Source organism: Mastigoproctus giganteus, chromosome 6 (genome assembly GCF_048544385.1).
Source record: "Mastigoproctus giganteus isolate SK-2022 chromosome 6, ASM4854438v1, whole genome shotgun sequence".
Classification (NCBI taxonomy): domain Eukaryota; kingdom Metazoa; phylum Arthropoda; class Arachnida; order Uropygi; family Thelyphonidae; genus Mastigoproctus; species Mastigoproctus giganteus.
In genome coordinates this window covers 37,458,861-37,481,415 of record NC_143580.1, presented here as the reverse complement: position 1 = coordinate 37,481,415, position 22,555 = coordinate 37,458,861, and the positions used below count along the sequence as shown (strand labels likewise).

At 35.4% G+C, this 22,555-nt stretch overlaps 1 protein-coding gene across 1 annotated transcript in view; it reads right to left on the bottom strand.

Moving 5' to 3' along the window:
- The window catches only part of Oseg5 (intraflagellar transport protein Oseg5), a 118,284-nt gene that overhangs the window by 14,023 nt on the left and 81,706 nt on the right, over positions 1 to 22,555 (bottom strand). The window contains exon 15 of the mRNA XM_090376143.1: positions 5,590 to 5,761. Coding sequence (XP_090232269.1) covers positions 5,590 to 5,761 — 172 coding nt within the window. The remainder of the gene's footprint in view (positions 1 to 5,589; positions 5,762 to 22,555) is intronic.

The window sequence follows — 22,555 nt, the reverse complement described above, 5'->3', positions numbered from 1 at the left end:
CAACCAAACATTTTCACCAGGATGAAACGTTGTGTCTTGAATTTCCTCACTCCACTGCACCTTCTGCCACTGTTCTAGAGTCCACAAACATTAAGACAACCATCATTCCAAATGTATTCCACATTGGTTGTGCAGCTTCCTACCAATGAATGTAAGTGTGTGCGCCTCCTAAAGGATGGTCAACACACTGAAGGGTGTTTCTGTGGCCTCTTTGACCAGCTTTGTGATGTCTTCTATAAATAACATGTAATATCCTCTTTATGATTTGTCAAACACATTTGGTGAGTTCACAAGGCCTCTAAAACCTTTTTTTTTTTTTTTTTTTTGTTGAGGTATCAGTGACAGCCTTCCATCTTAGAATAACTGTGCTTGTTGGAATCTCCCAAAATCCACTGTAGTGGATTTTAGGAGATTCCAACAAGCACAGCTATGTGCACAGAAAGGTTACAAATGTGAAATCCAACCACAATGCTACACTGAAAGTCTAAGTTCTGATTCAACACTGGATTTTAACATATTGCTGCTACACAGGCAGACTCACATCATTTATATACATCTGAGTTGATACACATATATGGAGGACTCCTGGCACAGGACACAAAATTCATGGAGGAGAGGAATGAATACTTCTGGTCAGATAATGTATTAATATTAGTAGAGGAAAATATACAAGGAAGCAAGCATATTAGACAAAAATAAAGGAAAAAAAAAAGAAAAAGTATATCCTTAATTGTGGATTTTGCAGTTTTGAAGAAGCCAAACTTATGTTTCTGTAATTACCCATTTCATGCTTAGCACTACCTTTGTGAACTGAGTGAACTGGACAGCCATTTGATCATCTTCAATCTATAAAGACTGTCGTCTTGAGTCCAAAGATGCTCCAATAAGTGTGTGGCTAAGTTGCCAACCATTAATTTTTTTTTCCCCAAATGCAAAACATTACTGGAACCAACCTAAGAGTACTTTTATTACTATAAAAGTATTTTATAGTAATATTTTATTACTATTACTATAAAAATATTATGATGCAAAGTAACTGTTTATGAATTCAGCAGTTACTTTGCATCGATATTTACAGCAGAAAAACCCTTTATGTCAAGGAGAAATTATGGGAGTGAAGTTGAAAGATATGTATTTAATGATATTGAAATTTCACATGATTATTTAACGAAAAAACTTTCAAACCTACAGGTCAGTAAGGCTTCTAGGGTTGATGGTACCTATATACCCTATAATCTTAAGGAATTATAGGGTATATACCCTATAATCTTAAGGGAGGTGGCAAGTGAGCACATTGACCCATTGAGGCTAATTATGAGAGCATCACTGGACTTAGGAGAGATTCCATTGGATTGGAAAAGTGCCAATGTATCTCCAGTACATAAGGGAGGTTCTAAAAGTGCATTATTCCCAAACAAATGCTATATTTATATTTTACCGCTTAATTTTTTTTCTCAGGGAACATATGTATCATTACAATATTATGTGAGAGTGTATGGAAAATTGCAATTCACTAAAAGACATGTTTTTAGAACCTAACCCTGTCATTAAGCAATGTGTACTCATATTATGGAGTTCAGAAAACTAATCAATTTATTAATTTCATGATGTAAACAGTGTTTTTCATATAATTTCCTAATTATATGAAATTACATGCTATACATGGGTAATAAATTAATTTCTATTATTCACTGTTATACAGTGAAACTTCCCTTTAACGGACAGCCATGGGGAACGAAAATCTGTCCGTTAGAGAGAAGTGTCCGCTAACAAGAAGTCTGAGGGAGGAAAAAAAAAAAAAAGAAAGAAAGAAAGAAAAATCGTTAAACGTTTAATGTAAAATTAAATGAAAATATATACAGATTTTGAACAATATTTTTGTAAATAATACACAATTACATACACAAGAGATAAAGAAAAATCGTTAAACGTTTAATGTAAAATTAAATTAAATAATATACAGATTTTGCACAATATTTTTGTAAATAATATACATACAATTGTGCTATGCATATTATGACTTTATCTTAAGAAAAATACATACAGTAATCATTTATTTTCTTCTGCACCTTCTTCCGGCTGATAATTTTGTTTTCAACATTTGTTTGGAGTGAAGAAACCATCGAAAGTCCTTCAGTATCTTCTTCAGCTGCGAAAAACATTTTTAAACGATTGATTTGTATGAGTGCTTCTTCTATTTTCATCGTTAATATGTTCTTCGACAGAATGACCTCCTTCCATTTCTTCATCCTCATGAGGAACTTCTTGAAAAATATCGATGATAATGTCGTTGATATCTAGAGCACCATCTTCTGTAGTGAGGTTCGAGTCTATATCTTTGTAGCCAGGGTTACTTGTAGCGGAAGTATCGTACATTATCAATAGATGTTGAAGTTCTTGTTCATCTTGGTGCTCTACATTGCTGTTCACAACTTCAATTTTTGCGTTTGAGAAGCCAGACTTTACAAAACAGTTCACGACAGTTCGTTTTCTAATTGCATTTACTGTAGAGGAAATCCATTGAATCGCATCTAGGATGCTGAGTTTTTTTGCAAGGTCACTCGCACATGTTACATCATTCATGTTTGCAATGAGATGTCTTAAAACACGTTTTCTGTAGTGAAGTTTAAAATTTTTTATTATCCCTTGATCCAAGGGCTGACACTCTGCAGATGTGTTTGGTGGCAGAAAAACGATTTTGAATGTTGGACAATTCAATGTGCGGGTGAGATGCAGCATTCTCAATGAAAAGAATAATTTTTTTCTGTTTTGACGAATCATGTTTCGGTTAAAGTGACTTATCCATTCGCTCACGATATCTCGTGTCATCCACGCTTTTTTATTAGACTTCCAGTCAACATTCAAAAGATTCAACTTTATGCCCTTGAAACAACGAGGATTTTGTGTTTTTCCTATAACAAGAGGTTGTTCAAAGTCTCCCAGCATATTTGTACCCAATAGTAAAGTCAAGCGTTCCTTAGAAATTTTTCCGCCCTGGCACTTTTCGTTTTTTAGACTCATTGTTTTTTCAGGAAGAGCTTTAAAAAACAACCCTGTTTCGTCACAGTTGTAAATATCCTTAGCTTCAAAATCACGACATAAATCTTCCAATTTGACAGTCCACTCTGTTACAACTCCAGTATCAACAGATCCACCTTCACCACTTATGGTTTTTCAAGAAATTTTATGCCGAGTTTTGAACTTGTCTAGCCATCCCACAGACGCTTTTAACTCATTTACTTCCATAGATTTCGCAACCTCCAAAGCCTTTTCCCTAATAATAGTCCCATTAATGGGAATTTTTTTAGCACGTGCGCGACAAAACCACTCATATGTAACATTGTCAATTTGAAGTCCAACAGTTTTCGGGAATGATTTTTGAACCTGATCATTTACGTGTTGCCAAAATTGTTTGAGCAGTTCATTTTTTTTCTTTAGGATGCCGCTTACCTGCATCTTCCTGATTTTGAATTTTGCAGTGAGATTGCGAACACTATTTTTTTGCCGATCATACACATTAATGAGTTGGACTTTATCTTTTAAAGTTAAATGTTTACGAGAAGACATTGTGCACTTCACACGACACTGAACAAAGCTGAAAACTGAAACTCAAAAGACGAAAGGCCGACAAAATTCCCGCCCCCCCCCTGCACACACACACTGAATTCATCAGAAGTTTTACATGTGCCTTAAAATTCTTGAAAAAGGTTTAGAACTGCGATGTAAACCTTGATAAAATTCAGAGAATCGGAAATAGAAAATAAACACACGATTGAGGCAATACGTGGAAGAAACCTTCCTAGAAAAAGGGCCGTGAGCTCTCCCGCAGTCCGTTATGGGGAGATCAAATTAAGTGCTAATCTAAACGAAACAGTGCAGATTGCCTGTCCGCGTCCATTACAGAGAATGTCCGCTAGACAGAAGCTGAAAACACGTTAAAACCAATAGAGGAGAATTCGGGAATTTGAAAATGTCTGTTGTAGAGAGATGTCCGTTAAAGAGAGGTGTCCGTTAGGAGAAGTTTCACTGTAGTTCTTTATTCACTGTTATGGTGATTAATTACTTTGGTTATCCACAACCATCAACTTTAACTTTTACAGCATTTGTTCAAAAAATGCACTGCACGTGTTAAAAAAAAAAAGGGAACAGATGACCCCTCAAGTTATTTTTTCATTACCCTCTGTGTGGAAGAGTATTTCTTTTAAAGTCTGTTGCATTTTCAGCATACATTTCCATTTCAGATTGGTTTGTTTTGTGATAACACATGCTTCTGATTTGATTTAACTGTTTTGTGAATGTGTCTCCCCATAAATGTGATAACTTTTACATTGTGAACAATGTTCTTATAATCTTGCAGTTGTTTCTGATTAAAAAAATTATCTGTCACTTTAGGAACTGGCATCTCTTTATTCAATTTCCGACTATTTCATGACACTGTCAGGAAACCTTTTCTTCAGATATGTATTTAAAAATTCATTCTTTCAAATATGAAATTTACTGACAAATGCAATAATCGACTTACTTGATTCATTTATTGAGTTTACAAGTCTTCTGGCCCGAAGTTACAGAGTATGAATGTTAAGTTGTTTTTATTATTATTATATAAGTTAATTTTAATGTAATACATCATTATTATTATATAAACTCTTTCACAAATGAGTTCCAGAACATGGGTGGGCCAGCAGCAGTGAATTTTCCTAAATGCAAGTGGGCTACATATAGTGAGTTTTGATGGTGTTGGGCTCTATAAGTTTCTTTGTAGAATTTTGAAGTTTTGTAAAAATGAAAACTTTATATGTAACACTTTTTAAATATTAGTGTTTGTGTTCTTATTTTGACTTCATTGTCTAATATTATTCAATTAAGAATTATTATCAAGTAATATTTATTTAAATAATAAAAGCTTCTGGGTTATATTTCAATGCAGACATTGGAATAATTTAAAAATTGTATGCATCTCTGCATTAAATTTCCATCTTGGAGATGCTTTGGTCCCACCAGTGACAGAGGCCAACTTTTAGCTGAAGACATATTAGAGCTAACACTGTCAATTTAAATTGTTAACATCATTTTATAAAAACTTCATTCCAAAATGAGTTTGCTATTTCTCTAAAACTCAGGGTACCATCATCATTATAGCTGTTTAGGTTGGTCTCTAAACAGCTATAATAAAAATTATAACTAAAACTTCGCTACCTGCCATCTGGTCTCATCAGCACAGTAGTATTGGGTTAAAGGCACACGTAATAAAAGGTTATGTGTGCCTTTAACCCAATACTACTAGGCTATGTTTGTCCTACATATAAAAATGATAAAGGTTACAAGGTCATGTATTTCCATGAAGGCACTCAATAATTTAAAAACTGAGAGCATCTTTGCTTTCCATCTTGTGGCTGCTATAACCTCTCCAGTAACAGAGGCCAATTTCTCATCATTAAGGCATGGGCTTAGATGATGGTCAAAAATCACCCTTTGTCGCTGGAGGGACCAAAGCATCTCCAAGGTGAAAACTGAATGCAGATGTGATCAATTTTTAAAATATTTAGTTCTAATTCATTTACGTTTAGGGGTTACATTTCTAAACTATACCTTGACAAATCTACAGAGCCTGATTGCATCATCCCAATGAGAAGAAGAAACATAACCATGAAGAACAGAAGGGAAAGGAGACACTGCTGTTGATACCAATGAGCCATCAATTCGACGAATGCTAATGTGATTGCCTACAAAGCTCACAATTTGTGGGTTTTTACCAAAATCACTGGAGAAAGAAAAACAGCAATTTATTATGTGACTGAAAGTAATTATTTAGAAAGTTCTATATAATTACTTTCTACTCATTTATTAATAGTATGCTGCTCATTTATTAATAGTATGCTGCCCATAGAATGGGCTATAATTACATGTATTTAAAACTGAAAAATAAGTAAAATTGCTGTAAAAACTACTTTGCTACATGAATACATTTTATATCAGATATTCAAATATATATATATACACACACTGGTGTTCAAAGAAAGTGCATCACCTAGGAATTTCATATTTCTAACCCTTTTTCATGATGGTATGTTACATTAATGACTAGCATCACAAAAAGAAATATAGACAATAGATATTTATTAATAGTTAATGCAAAGCTAAGTAATATTTGACAGGTGCTCTCAAAATATTCCAAAATGAGCATTTGCAACTTTTATACAACATAGCTGAGTGGTCAGGAGCGGGAGTGCAGTAGCACACACTCTTTGAGTAGACCGGGGTTCAAACCCCTGACTGCTAAATACGGTTGATCTGCCAACCCGCACTGGACCAGCGTGGCAGATTATAGTCCATTTCCCTCAGCATGTGTTGAGGAGGCTTCTATCCTGCAGTGGGTTGATAATGGCTGCAGTTTACCTTTTCTTTTTGGTAAACATGACAATTATGGCTGAAATGTTATCAGAAGCCCTCAGTTTGCTTCAGTTTATCATTTTAAATGGAAAACAAAATGAAAAGTAGTTCACCAGGTGCAAACTAATATTTAGTTGAACTGCCTCTGGCCCCGATGACAGCAGCACACCGTTGAGGCATTGACAAGATCAATTTCTGAAGATAATCAACTGATAGTTCATGGTTCCAAACACAAATTGTGGCTTCCTGAAGTTCACGAAGGGTCTTTGGTTTCTTTCTGGCAACTGCAGATTCCACACGATGCCAACAGTTCTCTATATGATTCGGGTCCAGGCTGTTTCCTGGCCAGCTAAGAGTTGTAATGGACGATTCTTCCAACCATTTTTTTACCTGTAACAAATGCAAACACATTACTGTCGAACCTCTAATGCAGAAATGAAGCTAAAGTAACTACAGAAGTGCATACTTACACTTTTTGCCCGATGACAAGGAGCAGAGTCATCCTGAAAGTACTTGGCAGGCTGAAATGGTCTCTAATGGTTGGCAGCAATTTGCCTTCCAATATAGCCAGGAATCCATTGGAATTTATGGAACCTTTTATAAACTGCAGGTGACCTACTCCGTGATACGAAATGCACCCCTATATCATTTGGCTGGTAGGGAATTTCACTGTAGACACCATACAGTCTGGATGGTATTCTTCACGTCTACGGCGAATCATGTCTCCCATCAGCGCCATGCAGGTCGAATTTCTTCTCATCCGAGAAAATAACTGACTTCCACTGTTTGGGGGGTCCATTTTTCATGCTCCTTACACCAAATTAATCGGGCCTTTTTCATTTTTTGTGAGCAGAGGAGCTTCTTCTTAGGACGACGGGCTACAAGTCCATTTTTGAAGAGGCATTTTCTGAGTGTTACTGCACTTGCTACCACTCCTGTATGTTCTTCCCATTCTCTTTTCAGTTCAGACAAAGAAGCTTTACGGTTCTTAAGGCATAAGCGCTTCAAAATGCAGTCCTGTTTTGGCATAGAGACTGGTTTGCGTCCGGTTCCTTTTTTTCCTATCAGAAGAACCAGTATTCTTGAGTTTGGAAAGAAATCTACTCACTGTAACATATTGCTTATAGAGTGTCTTGTAATCAACTGATTACACCATTGAATGCCAGTGTGTATATATATATATTTTTTTTTTTATTTTGAAATACTGCAGTAGCTCCAGATTTGCATAGATGAATAATCATCATTTAATGCCACATCCTAACTAATTCTCTTGCTGCTGTGATGCTTTAAAAAAAAAAAGCAACTGAGTGGTAAGAGTAGGGTGCTTTTAATAGAAAATATTTGTTTGAAATAGCTTGACACAAATACTAATATGCAGTTTTAATAATTAAATAATTCAATATAAGAGATTACTTTGAACTTGACATGCAATTACCTCATTTGTGAAAGATGTAGTACCAAGTTAGCAAAATATTATAATTCAAACTAAAATAAAAATACAAAAAATTATTAAAACACTCATATTAATCAATCCATACAATCATATTAATTAATCAATCCATACAATATTTTTAAGGTTGATGCTGAATAAGCTTGGCTTTCTTGCACTGATTTGACTTTATAATAACATTAATAAATACAGTAATAGGTAACTTCCTCATTGAATGAAAATTGTCTTCTTGTTTTAGACTAGTGGTGGCCAACCTTTCCTTGAAACGTCCCATATATTATGTTATAAATGTGTTGCATGCTGTGTACAGGCAAATCCAGAAGACAATTGACACTCTAGACAAATTGATTTTAAAAAAAAAGCAATGCCACACACTACATAATGCATTTAAAAATTCGGTTACTTTTTTTTTTTTTTATAAAAAAACTCAAAACTTCCCATATAAACAAATTGTGTGTGTGTGTGCACTGAGCATGCATAGCAGAAGTTAAGTGAACCTTCTTTAGAATCTTTTGAAACATTCATTATTTCAATGTTACAGTGGTTTAATATTTTACAATTGTTTTACAAGTTTATTACAAAGTTTTTACAGATGTCTCCTTTGTACTCAATGGAGGTGGTTCCATGGTCATATTGCATGTATAAGTGTGCTATATGCCTTACAATGCTCTATTAGTCTTCAGCATGTTGAATTATAAATTTTCTTTCGTTGAAATTTTTTATGAAATAAAGTAGAGAACGATGAAAGAAATATTTTGGTTTTTAAATTTTGACTGCTAGAAGCTGAGATATAGCGATTTAAAACGTAAATGCGACACGAATGCAAGTTACACCATGGCTGTGCTGTAGGGGTACTGACTGCTTCATGCATTACTGCTATGTGTGCCGCCACAACACTCATGCTTGGTATGGAGTGGTACAATGGTGGTGGGCAATGAATCATTTTGTGTTGCATTTTCTTGCTGATTTTTGTCAATCCACAGATGCAAATTACTCCCCTGGGGTGTGCCTAAAGAAGTTTCACTTCAAAACTTTAAGGTTTTTAAAAGGATTCAATAATTCTCACCTCACACCGATTCACATCTGGAACCTGGAGAACAGATTATTTTTGATAACTATGTAAAGGAATTTTATGCTATGCACTTGAAGTAATAATTTGGTTGGTTTGGTTATTTGGTTTTTTTTTTTTTTTTTTTTTTTTTAGGAGCATTAGCAACTAAGGCCATATTGCTCCGGGGATATGGGGTGGTCATTCTCTGACCTTTCCGCATCCTCCATATTTGGTGGTCACGGGCTCGAACCCCGGTCTAATCAAGAAGCATGTGCTACGCACTGCTGCTCCTGCTCACCTGGCTACGGAGATGCTATTGAAGTAATAAAAGAATGAAAACAGTTTTATATTTATAAAATAAATTTAATATAACTTTAAGAACAAATCTTTATCCTTACAGAACTGATACGATGAAGTGTTCATTAGTGCCCATTTACCTGTGCTGAACTAAATTTAAAAGTGGTAAATATGATTCATAGGTTCTTGTCAAATTGAAACTCAGATCATAATTTCTGAAAATAAAAGTAAAATTTAAATGTTATTTTTTTCATACAAGGAGATTTGCCATTGACAAGTGGCCTGCATGCCACTAGTGGCACATATACTACAAGTTGACTACCCCAGTAACTGGAGCCCACTATGATCAAGGTAGGATCATTAATCTGGCTTAAATACAAAAGACATATGTTTCCATATGAAATGTAATTATATAAGGAAAGTAGAGAATTTAATAATTATAGCACCTTATCCTTTGAGTTTTTTTTTTGTCATATCAACTACTTTTTTGGTTAGTTTGCCAGTTCATATCATTTACTATGTATTATGAAAATATCTCTACAAGTGTGCATTCCAGGACAATCTGCATGTTTCACAGGCTGAAAACCCCAGAATAACTAAAGTGGTGTGAGAGGTGGGGAACTCAAACCTCTCTGCCCGAGACTGGGTAATTGCAACTCCAAGTGATGAAGTCAAAGAATTCCCTCTCATTTCCAATAGGATTTGAACTTAGACTTTCCAAATGAAAAACAAGTAACAAATCCACTATACTGTCATGAAAGCATTCTTCAGCATATCAAGGAGTACTAAATGTCAACATACAGTCGGACCTCTCTGTAACGAACTTCCATATAGCAAAATTTTCTATTTAGCGAATTTTTTTATTTCCCCTTGGTCATTACATTGAAAATAGTTTCTGTATAATGAAGAAAATTTCCATATAATAAACTGATTTCGAGAGTCCTGGGTACACATTGTTCGCACCTCTGGCCTTTAGGCAATAAAGTTGCTATAGAAAGCATAAATTAAGAGCTAAAAGGATTAATTTTGAAAAGCATGAATTAAGAGCTAAAATATTCCACAATTTAGTGGTGCCCATAAAACTTATTCAATTGCCTCTACTCTACTAAGAAATCACACTGGTCAACTGCTATCTGTGTCCACATTTATTATTGGCAAAAATTAAGGTATATTCCCGATGCAGACAAAGGCTCTGGTCAACTTGTTTTCTATTGTAAGCATTTATTAGAGAATTAGGAGAGAGTGATTTTCCTCTTTCTTGGAAATTTATCTGTTGTTTTGCAGAAATGAGTTTCACACTTTCACTAAATTTCACCTGTCCCTGTTTACATGGTAGGTATACTGCTGGATACTGCTCTAAATGGACTAATATTATTAGTAGTGTCCCTCAGGGTTCGGTGTTGGGCCCATTGTTGTTTTGTATATTTATCAGTAATACTGATGAAGGTATATCAAGCTTAATGTCAAAGTTTACAGATGATACAAGGGTTGGCAGGGTTGTTAATAACAGTAATGACAAGTATGCTGCTGCAACAGGATCTGGAAAAATTGGGCAGATTGGCTGAGAAGTGGCAACTGAAGTTTAACATTGACAAATGGAAAGTACTGCATATGGGTAGCAGTAACTGCAGAGAAATGTACCAACTGGGTGATATTACACTCAGGGTACTGGTAAATGAAAGAGACCAGGGGGTCTCTTTCGCCACTACCCTGAATTGTGCAGTCAGATATGAAGTTTTCTGAGTAGTGCAGACAGGCTGCCAGAATAGGTCATGGGGCCTTGTCAATGATATACAGGAATTTTGTGAGCAGGAATAAGGAGGTGATTATCCCTTTGTATTAGGCAATGGTCAGTGCCTTGAGTGCTGCGTAAAGGTCTGTAAGCCTCATTTTAGGAAGGATGTAGAGTTGCTAGAATGAGTACAGAGAAGGGCAACAAGACTGGTGAAGGGAACAAAGGGGTGCTCTTATTAAGAAAGACTTAAGTTCTGTAAATTGCAGCTTCTGGAGACTAGACACCTGCGAGGCAATCTGATTGAGGTGTATATGGCCTTGAATGGATTGAGCAGGCTCAATGTTGATGGGATTCTTCCTCTTGCTCAGATTACGCACCTGAGGGTTCAAACCGAGGAAAGACACTTGTAAAATAGATGTGCAGAAGTTTGCCTTTAGCCAGCGGGTGGTTGATTGCTGGAACAAACTTCCATCTGTTGTTGTGGAAGTTGACAGCTTAAATAAATTCAAGGCAGAACTAGACAAACATTTAGAACGAATGGGTCAGTGAAATGGGAAGGAGTTTTTTTTTTCTTTTTTCTTTTTTTTTTTGGGCTGATGCTGTATAAGCTTGCTTTCTTGCATCATGTGCCTCTACTAATGCTAATGCTATAAGTGGACCCTAAATCAGTTTTGTTTTAGCTGCTGTGCAAGTAACCTTACAATGTCTAAGAGTGTAGTGGATAAAGTGGAAGTGCTTAATAGTGTAGATCAGAGAGTTAAAAAAAAAAATCACTTTAAAATTTGGTATTCCTGCCAGTACACTACTGACAACCATTGAACAGTCAACCATTCTGAAAAACCATGTTTCAATTCTCAAACTGTTTGATGAAACAGGACTCAGTCAGAAGCGTGCGAAATTATGCCTGTATGAAAATGTAGATGAAGCCATTTTTTAAGTGGGTGCAGTTGATTCGAGACCAAAACATGCCAATATCAAGGCATTAATAAAAGAAAAGGCTATGGTGTATGCATGTTTTCTGGGGCACAAAACCAGTTCTGGTTGGGTGGACAAATTTAAAAAGTGCCATGGTTTACTCGAAAAAGTGATTTCTGGAGAAAGTAGAGTTGTAATCAAAAAAGACTGTACCCATTGGAAAGAAACAGTTTCGAAAAAAAATTAAAAACTATGAAAAAAAAAAAAAATTATGGATATTCAACGTGGATGAAACAGATCTATTTTTTAAATGTTTGTCAAACACAACACTGACTTTTAAAGGTAATAAATGTTTAGGTGGTAAAAACAGTAAGGAGAGAATTACAATTTTGGTTGGTGAAAATATGGCTAGTAATGAAAAGTTTAAGCTTTTGTAATAAGTAAAAGTAAACAACCCAGATGTTTCAAAGGAGTAAAGTCATTAGAGCTGCACTACAAGTACAACAAAAAATTTTGGATAACAAATTTTTGAACAGTGGGTTTTAAATTTCGATAGAAAGATGACGAAAGAAAACATAAAAATCGAGTTGATTGTCGACAACTGCCCTGCCCATCTTCACTTGGTAATTTTGAAACTTACAAGTGCGAAGCTCGTTTTTCTTCCCTCCGAATACCTCGTCTAAATGGCAGCCAATGGACCAAGGTATTATCAAGAATTTGAAAATGCACTACCGAAGGCGCATGCTGAAAAAAATTATACTGAGAATAGAAACCAACCAACTAACCAATAGATTCTGTTATAGATTTACCGATATGCATATCAGGGTTGGCGAAAGTGTGGAGTCAAGATGTGACAGAAACAACAATTAAGAATTGTTTTGCAAAATCAGGTTTTGCTAAAATGCCAATTAGCAGCAATGAAGGGACGAACTACTACAAGATATTGAGCAATCTTGGGAAGAACTCCAAGTGAGAGATTTGATCAGTGGAGAAATTGTTCTTGACAAATTTTTAGGTGTTGATAACAATGTCATAATGGCTGCATATCTGAGTAATTTCACACTTTTTGGGGAATATTCAAAGAACTAGCTACAATATCGACGATGAATTGGATGAAAATCAGGGAAACGAAGGCAATGAGGACAATATTAAACCTTCCAAACATAAAATGTTGGCGGCATTTGAAACTTTGCATTTGAGGCCTCAAGTGTGAAGAAAATGTGCCAGAAAATATATTTGCGTGTTTAAACAAATGCGAACATTTTTATGGACGATGTACAGTCCATAAAAATACTGTGTACAACAAAAAATAAACAAATATTTTATGTTAATAATTCTTAAAAGTGTACTAATATATTGTGCACATTATGTAAGTAGTCATTTCTTAATATGTATGTATTAATAAATTAATTGTTTTAAAATGTTAGAAAATTTATTTTTCCCACTTATTTCTGATTTATTTCCCAATTTTTACTATATTATACTACTACGTTTTTACTACATTTTTACTATCAGTGTTTTTTTTGGGATGGTACACAATGGTACAGCATTCCGGCACCTTTATTAACAGTGACGCGTGACATCTGGATGCAGTACATTTCGTGCAGGAAATATTCAGTAAATTGTTTTTCACATGTTTACCTATTATTCAAATACGCTTAAAGTTATTTAACTAAATTTGCATTTTTCCCTGTTTATTGCTAAGATATTTTCTATATAAAACTTTATAACCATTTTTAGAATTTTAAATTACTCAGTCGGACCTCTATTTAACAAACTCCTTGATAGCAATTTTTTGAATTCCCCTTGGAAATTACATTCAAAATAGCTTCCGTTGAGCGAAGAAAATTTTCATATAACAAATGGATTAGGAGAGAGAGAGAGAGACTTAACTCAGTATTCACTGTTCACACTTCTGGCAATTTAGGAAATTAGTGCAGCTGCGTGAATTAAGAGAGCTAAAGGGATTACCATTCTACAACTTTGTGGTACTCGTAAAACCTATCCGACCACCTGTCCCACATACTGAGAAGTCGCGCTGGTCAAGGGCTCTACTAAAAAAAAAAACAAAAAAACTATTAGTTTTAGGCCAGGCGAATAATTAAATTCATCTATCGTGCTGTGTGTCTTATGTCTGTTAATTGTGTGTATGGTCGATTTGTCTGTTCTGCTGGACAAAAACCTTGCTATCTATGCCTGAGATCGACTAACTCAGCCACTGGGTGAAAAAAATCCATTAAAGTTCCTCACGTCATCGACGGGATTTGAACCAGGGCCTTTTCCACCTGGTATGAGGAGGACGGTAACGATACCACTGTGCTACTCACGCAGACGGTCAAGGGCTCTGCTTAACCTTCTTCTGTAAGTGCCCTATTTGAGAATTAGGAGTGGTTCTCTTTTACCCCGACAAATGACCAATTGTTGTTTCGCGGAAGTGTGTTATCCATATTTTTCCGAAAATTTTCACTATCTTTATTTACATGGTCACAAACGACTCAAACATTTTGGACAGTTTCAAAAAAAAAAAAAAAAAAAAAAAAAAAAGAACCTAAAACATGGATAAGAAGAGACTGCTGACTGAAGAAGAGCTTGAGCTCTATGCTAACATGAATGACTCGGAATTTGAAGAGTTTTTTGACGATTCGTACGATTCTGGTTCATAGATCGATCTGATCAAATACTCTCGTATTTTTTAGCGCTAAGAAAAACCATCAGATGTCCGAAAAAAACTGCATTATACATTATAGAAATATATATATGCATAATGCATACATCCTTTTCCGTCAAGTTACGGGTTTCTCTGAATTTCGGACAATTTTTGGTGGAACCCGTAACTTGACGGAAAAGTTACGTTGAATCTTTGATTGGAGAAAAAATTCTAAATGTTCCAAGAAAATTAGGTCTGAAGGTAAAATTCATTATTTAGAATTTCAGTTGGCTATACCACCAACTGAAAAAAAACCACACCCAACTAAGCCGTGTCGAGTATGTACGAGAAATAAAAAATGCCGCGAAACACACTATTACTGTCCAGTGCACAAAGAGAAGCTAGCTTCTCTTTGTGTGAAGAAAATATATATTTTTTTGTGAATAAATTCTGTTTTCTGATGCCGTCGTTGATTTTTCATTCTTATCCCAGAAGCCAACTGTCCATCAGTTGCACATATTTGCTACGAATATACTCGTAGCTGCACCTGAAAGGCAAGTCATATCGGTCCGAGTTAACTCATAGTCGGCATCCTGGCCAGATCGCCAAGTACGAATTAACTTGTAGTCAGCATTCAATGTGTTAAGAACTAGTTCAAACATCTAATGACAATATCGATGATGAGAGAAGGAAAATGAGGATAACAAAGTATTAAGGATGAAATGTTGCCAGCTTTTAAAATTTTGTCGTAGTCTGCAGCGTGAAGAAAATGTTTCTGAAAAAAATGCGGACATTTTTTAATGATCTGTGTACGGTAAATCTAGTGTACAACAAAAGATAAGCAAATATTTTGCAAAATAATTCTTAAATGTACTAATATTGCATGCATCATGTACAGAATAAAAAAAAAAATCGTATCTTAATTTGCTATGTATTAATAAATTGTTTTAAAATGTTAGAAAGTTTATTTATTCTCACTTAATTCTGATTTATTTACCATCTTTTACTATATTTCTGAATGCTGAATTACAGTATTTTTCATTGTTGAAAAGTCTGTATTTCTTTATAATGAAATTTTTGTTTAACGAATTTTTGCAAGTGAACAATTGACTTCGTTATATAGAGGTCTGACTGTAGATTTATTTTATTAGGGTTTATCCCACTTTCGCAGGTGTTCTGTTCATCTAAGAAGTACCACTGATTTTGGGAAACTCATGTACCTTTTTCTTGACTCTTCTCCCCTTTGGAAATGCCGTTTCCTAAGGGCTTGTATTGTTTCCACACTAGTTTTTCTGCGACTTTCGTTGCAATTTAAAAGTTTCTTCAAAAGTTTCTGTAAAAAGTTACGAATAACTTTGTATTTGTGCATTTTCAATTCAGATGCAAGTTTTATTTAACTGTCTGTGTGAAATGAGAAAATTTGGCTAATATAATCGTTATGTCGAACAGTAAAATTTCATTGATATTTGACGAATTGACCATGGTGAGTAAGAAATCTGCTTTAATCATTTATATTCAAACTTGTACATTTGACAGTAGAATGAGATCTCCCAGAAATTTGTTCCTGGACTTAATTGAACTCGAAAGCGTTACTGCAAAAGGGATAGTTGATTCTCTGCTCGATTGTCTTGAGTCATATGGTACGACGGAAAACTATTTAAAAACTCACTCAGTTTGTGTCACATGTAACAGTGCAGCAGTTACAATGGGTGGAAAAAGTGGCCTTATGACACTAATGGAAGAAAAATTCCCTTCTTTAATAGTATGGCATTGTGCTAATCACTGATTAGAATTATCAGTTCGTGATACTGTGAAATCCATTGTAGGTATCTATAGATTTAAAGCATTTATTGATCAACTTTCTATGATGTATAATGTGTCGCCAAAAAATGCCAGAGAATTGAAGGTGTGCACAAACTCCCTGGATATTGAACTATTAAAAATTGGCATTATTTTAAACACACAATGCATGGCATCGAGTTTCTGGTCTGTTTTGGCTGTTTGGAATAAGTATGAGGGGTTAGTTAATCATTGACTCAAAGAAAGAACCAAAAAGAAAGATGTATTAGACTTAGGATTAATGTGTGATGCTCTTCAAGAATTATCAGACTTGAGCTTGGACTTGCAGGAGCACAATGCAGATCTGTAAAGGGCAAATAAAAAAATAGAAATTGTTGTACAACTTTTTCATGAAAGACAAACAGTTCAGGGACAGTATTACAAAAATGGCACCAAAGCTGCCAAAAATCTACGATTTCAAGGAGTTTCACTTCATGGGACAGATCACAGAAATTATTCTCCAATCAATCCAGAAGCTTTCTACAGAACTTTGAAACAATCAGTGGAAAGAAGGCTGCTTGACGGTAAAAATGCTGAGTTGGCAGCATTGGCCCTAGTACTTGATAGGAAACATTGCCATGAAGATATTAACTGTGAAGTGGCATTTGGTGAGAATGAAGTTAGAAAATTGTCAATTAGGTTTCAGTTAAATGGAAGAGATACAATTCATGGATTTTGGGAATACTTAATTGAAAAAACGGTTTCGGAAGAATTGAAGAATTTGATGAATGCTCTGAGTGCGATACCAATTTCAGGAAGTGAATGTGAACTTGGATTTCCACAAATGAATCTGATCACCAGTCCAACCAGAGCTTCACTGATGACAAAAACAGTTTCTTTACTACTATTTCTTAAAACTGTAGGCCCACCGCTGACACGCTTCGATCCAGCAAAATACAGGGTCATATCAGGAAATAATTTTTTAGTTTACTTTTCATATCCTTTTAATTTTCAATTTTTCCTGATAGCAAAGAATGAGTACCGGCACCTATTTTTTTTACAAAAAAAAAGCACTGGATTTCACTATATAGAGGTCCGACTGTATTTTAGAGGCTGACATAACCATTCAGACATAATAAGCAAATTTTTTAATCAAGTAATATGAGAGGAACATAAACAGACTTACTACAGAGCAGAGAATAAATGGAAAGCTATTAGCTTGAGAGTATTCTTTTGTTTTACTAGCATGAAATATTAGATTCAGTTTCTTTTCCTTGAGAGTTTGTAAATCATCTTTTCTTATACTGGTATTTCAAATTTAAATATATGCTCAAATGCCATTTACTAATGAATTAACAATTCATTAGCAATTGGTTTTTCAACTCCTTTGAATGTGACAAGTAATTTTATCAATTATTTGTCACATTATTCAGTATGTAGAGTCAAACAGTTTTCTAGTCAGGTGACACTACTCTCAGATTTATAAATAGTTATCCTGAGAGAACTACCATACAAGCTACCTAATCTTTCTAATTTCAATTATATGTATTTGTTGAATTATTTTCTTTCTTTCTTTTTATTTTTTTTTGCACCTCTTTTCAAATAGTAATAAATGTTCACTAACTAAAACTAGCAAGCAGACCCCCCCTCCCCTTTTTACAGAAACTAAACTTGTTAGATGGCATGGGACATTCTAATACATCAAAATTCTGAACCTATTCCTTTAATATACTTGCTACTCCAGTTTTAGGCCTATTGACAGATACATTATTTTGCATATAAGGTCAAATAGTTTTCTAAGTGAATTTCATAATATCCGAGGTTGTGCAAAACATGCAGAATATTGAGACCTATAGTCCTCTTCTAAAACTGGAACTCATAGCAAGTAGCTCTCAATTTGAAGTGTTTCTCTGTTCTGAAATCTAATTACAATATATGTAATATAATATATAGAATTATAATTTATAGAATCATTTTGAATATACTGATTAACTTGAAAGGCTTTAATTCTTTTATGTTTCTTCCAAGCACAGAAACATTTCTAGAAGTCATCTTCTGCAAGCTCTTTTAACATTTCAGTTGTTTTTTTCTGAATGTCTTCAATAGACTGAAAATGTGTTCCCTTAAGTACACTTTCCAGCTTAGGAAAGAGAAAAAAGTCACAGGTCTGGCAAGTAGGGTTCATGTGCACACACAAGGATTTGTTTTTTGGCCAGAAACTGGCAAACTGAGAGTGCTTGTCTTGATGGAGCACTCAACCATCCCTCCATAATTCAGATCTCTTCCTTCAAATTTTTTCACACAGCTTTGTTAGAATTTCAATGTAGTATGTCTGATGTGGTGGGACATATTCAGCCATAATAATTCCTTTAATATCAAAAAAAAAACAAGAAGCATGGTTTTCATTTTTTTTTTTTTTAAATTCTTGCTTTTTTGGTCTGGGAGATTGTCTTCCACTGCATTCACTGTCTTTTAGTTTCTGAATTGTACTGGAACAACCAACTTTTATCGAAAGTAATTACAGTATGTAGAAAGTCTAGATTTCCAATTTTTTTCAAAACATCTTCATAAATTTGGAGTCTTCTCATTCTTTGATCTTCATTCAAAATTTTTAGCATTACCTTGGTATACTTTTCTCATGCCTAAATTTTCAGTTTATTTGTCCATTTTGAGCTCTGATGCAACCATTCTAATGCTTAAATGATGATCACTTCGAATCAATTACTCCATCCACACTTTCATCAGTTTTTATTAATACTGGATTGCCTGGTTGTTCATCGTCTTCCACATTCTCTCTTCCTTCTAAAAATCTTTTATGCCATTCAAAACACACAAGCCCCATAAACTTTATGTAACAACTTGTAACTTTCTGTTGGTGTTTTCTTTAGCTTTGTTAAAAATATGAGGTTGATTTGTTGTTAGATTCTTTTGTCTGTCATTTTTCCAGCAAACTACAAAAACACAAGGTAATGAAAACCTGTCTCGCCACAAAGTGAATGAGCATGTTGGAATATAACTTGGTGGACAACTAGGTAAAGGTTCAAGGTCAACTGCTGTGTGTTTGTTTCACAGGTGGCACTTGGTGTGTAGTGGCTGTGTGCACATATTATTATTTAACAGTAACAGCTCATATGTATTGTTTGATTGAGTTTAATTAACTTCCCTATCCTCTGAAGTTGATGAAACTTGAAAAAATTTCTAGAGAATTTCTTCAATTTCACTTGTAACCCACATCATATTGAATATGTTGAAAGGATTCCTCCTATACCAATTCTCAAAAATATCATAAATTAAGAAACAGCTATTACTTATAAACACAGTTGAAATAGATACCATTAAAAAATCTTCAAAAACAACAACAACAACAACAAAAAAAAAAAATATATATATATACTGTATATATACAGGGTGTCTCAAAAATACAAGGAATAACTTCAGTAACGAGTTCCTCATATGTAGACAATAAAAATATTTCATATCAACATAGTTCCAGAAATGCTTGGTTCGAGAGTTACTAACCGGAATGTCTTATCTCCTACAGGTGATTTCCTTCATCACAAGGTACTGACAGAATCTGTTGGTTTTCCATTCTGACCATGTACTCAAATCAGGAGCAAGCGGATATGCACTTGATGTATGGTTTGGCGGACGGCAATGCTCTGGAGGCTCGTTGTTTGTACCACGAAAGGTTCCCAGAACAAAGATGTCCAGACAGGAAAACGTTTGAAGGTATCCATCACTGCCTTTGTGAACATGGGACCTTTACACCTCATGCTGCCAACAGAGGACGACCAAAGTCTATGACTCCTGAAGTAGAGGAGGAGATTTTGGATTGTGCATGCCACTCCTGGAATCAGCACATGCAGAATAGCAATGCAACTTTCGCTGTTTCGGCTGTTCAATGTTCGACTATTTGGAGAGTGTTGCGAGAACACCAACTGTATCCTTACCATCTGCAACGGGTACAGGCCTTGTCACCAGCAGATTACCCTGTGCGAGTAATGTTCTTACAGTGGTATTCAGGCAGAAGGTGGACATTTTAAACAATTACTATAAGGTGATGTGAACAGTTAAGTGTCATAGACAGACCTTCAAACTCGAAAACCAAGCATTTCCGGAACTATGTTGATATAAAATATTTTATTGTCTACATATGAGGAACTCATTCCTGAAGTTATGCCGTGTATATTTGAGACACCCTGTATATATAATTGAAACAAATTTTGAACAAAGGATTCAAGATATAAAGTAAAGGGCACATATATGTATTTATTAATATATATACATTGCCTTACCATTAACATTTGGACACCACTCTGTTGATAGTTGTTCAGGTCATACCCATACACTATGTATCAGACTCTATAAATATGTTCACAGGCTTTTGAGGAGATAGTAGTATGATTGTAAATGCACGTTGTGGAATCAACAGAGTTAAAAGACTTCTACTGTGAATGATAATAGGGTGCCACATAAGCAATTGGTATGCTGTAACACTTCAATGGCACTGAAGATCCCCAGGTTGACAATTGGTGATGTGGGCTGCAAATGGAAGCAGACTGGTGATGAAACCATCGTGAAATGACCTGGAAAACCGTAAAGCTGATAAAATGTGACAAGAGAGTCCCGCAAAGAATTATCTGCTCAGAAAACAGGTCAACCTTGTCACTGCACACACACACACACACACACACACACACACACACACACACACACACACACACACACACACACACACACACACACACACACACACAGGCCATCGATGAGATGATTGGGCACATATCAGCACCAATAAAGTATGCAGGATGCTGCATAATATGGGTTAAAATGGTCATGCAGCCTTCCGTGAGCCACTAACCACCCCACAACTTATGTTAGATGCCACCTAGCTTGGTGTCAGGCCCTCTGTTCTTGGACCAAAGCCCAATGGAAAGCTGTGCATTGAAATGGAAAGCCATAGCTTACCACTCTAACAGTTGTGCCTGGGTATGGCAAATGCAATGCACAAAGAAAGCTGCCTACTAAACTCTATCTTCCTGATGATGAAAGTTTGGTAGAGGCAATGTGATGGTCTGGGACTGTTTTTCATAGTTTGGCCTAGGCTCATTGGTTGTCTTGGACAAAGCGACAGATGTTGAGGTCTATCCAGACACTCTGGACAATAATGTGGACACATTGTGGCAATATATCAGGGAAGGCTCATACCTGTATTAGCAGACAGGGCTCCATGTTATACTGCTTGCATTGTGTCAGAGTGGTTTGAGGACATGTGTTGAAAGTTGGACTGCCCAGTCCAGAATTTTGCTCTCAATCTCATTGAGAACCTCTGGGATGGATTGAATGGTCGGGTGTGTGTGTGTGTGTGTAAGGAGAGACTACTCAAAAAACAGAGCTGAAATGGTTGCCACTTTGAAGGCCAAATGGCAGAAAATATTGGAGGATATTTATAAACAGACTGGTGGAAAGTGTTTCATAGAGACTAGATGTTTGTTATTTGGTTTTTAGGAGCATTAGCAACTATGGCCATATTGCTCCGGGGATATGCGGTGGTCATTCTCTGACCTTTCCGCATCTTCTGTATTTGGTGGTCACGGGCTCGAACCCTGGTCTAATCAAGAAGTGTGTGCTACACACTGCTGCTCCTGTCCACCTGGCTAAGGAGGCGCCCATAGAGACTAGAGGCTGTCATAAAGTCTAAGGTTTCAGCACACATTATTAGTTTTTCTGTAAATAAAGGTTATTTGTAGTTATGCAGGGTCCAGATACCAATGGTAGAGCAGTTTATGTGCCATAATCCTTTGATCCTTTACATGAAAAAACATAAGTGCATACTCACAAAATGGTTAAACATTCCAGTATACAACATATTATGATTCAGCTAGAAACTTGAATCAGCATTCCACGGGGCTTCACATTTCATATTGTAAAATGTGGAGAAACATTAAGAAACATAAAATAGGGGTGCAGTCATCATTTCCGACTGCTGCGTCTCCTATTTTATGCAATAAAGATAAAATAGGTAAACGAAGATGGTTAGTTCTTTTTTAATTAAAGTGTAGTGTAATGTCAAAAAACTGGACAAGCATTCATAATAGCAAAGAAATTTCAATTCCAAAACAATTGTTTATATAATTTTCAGGTTGAATGCAACATGGGTAATGAATATTTTAGATTGATATAACAGATCACATGTTTTGAATTTATTAACACTACTTTTCCCCTCCACTGCTATAAATGAGTCCACTATAGTTGTTTATTTGATAATGTATACCAACATATCAAATATCA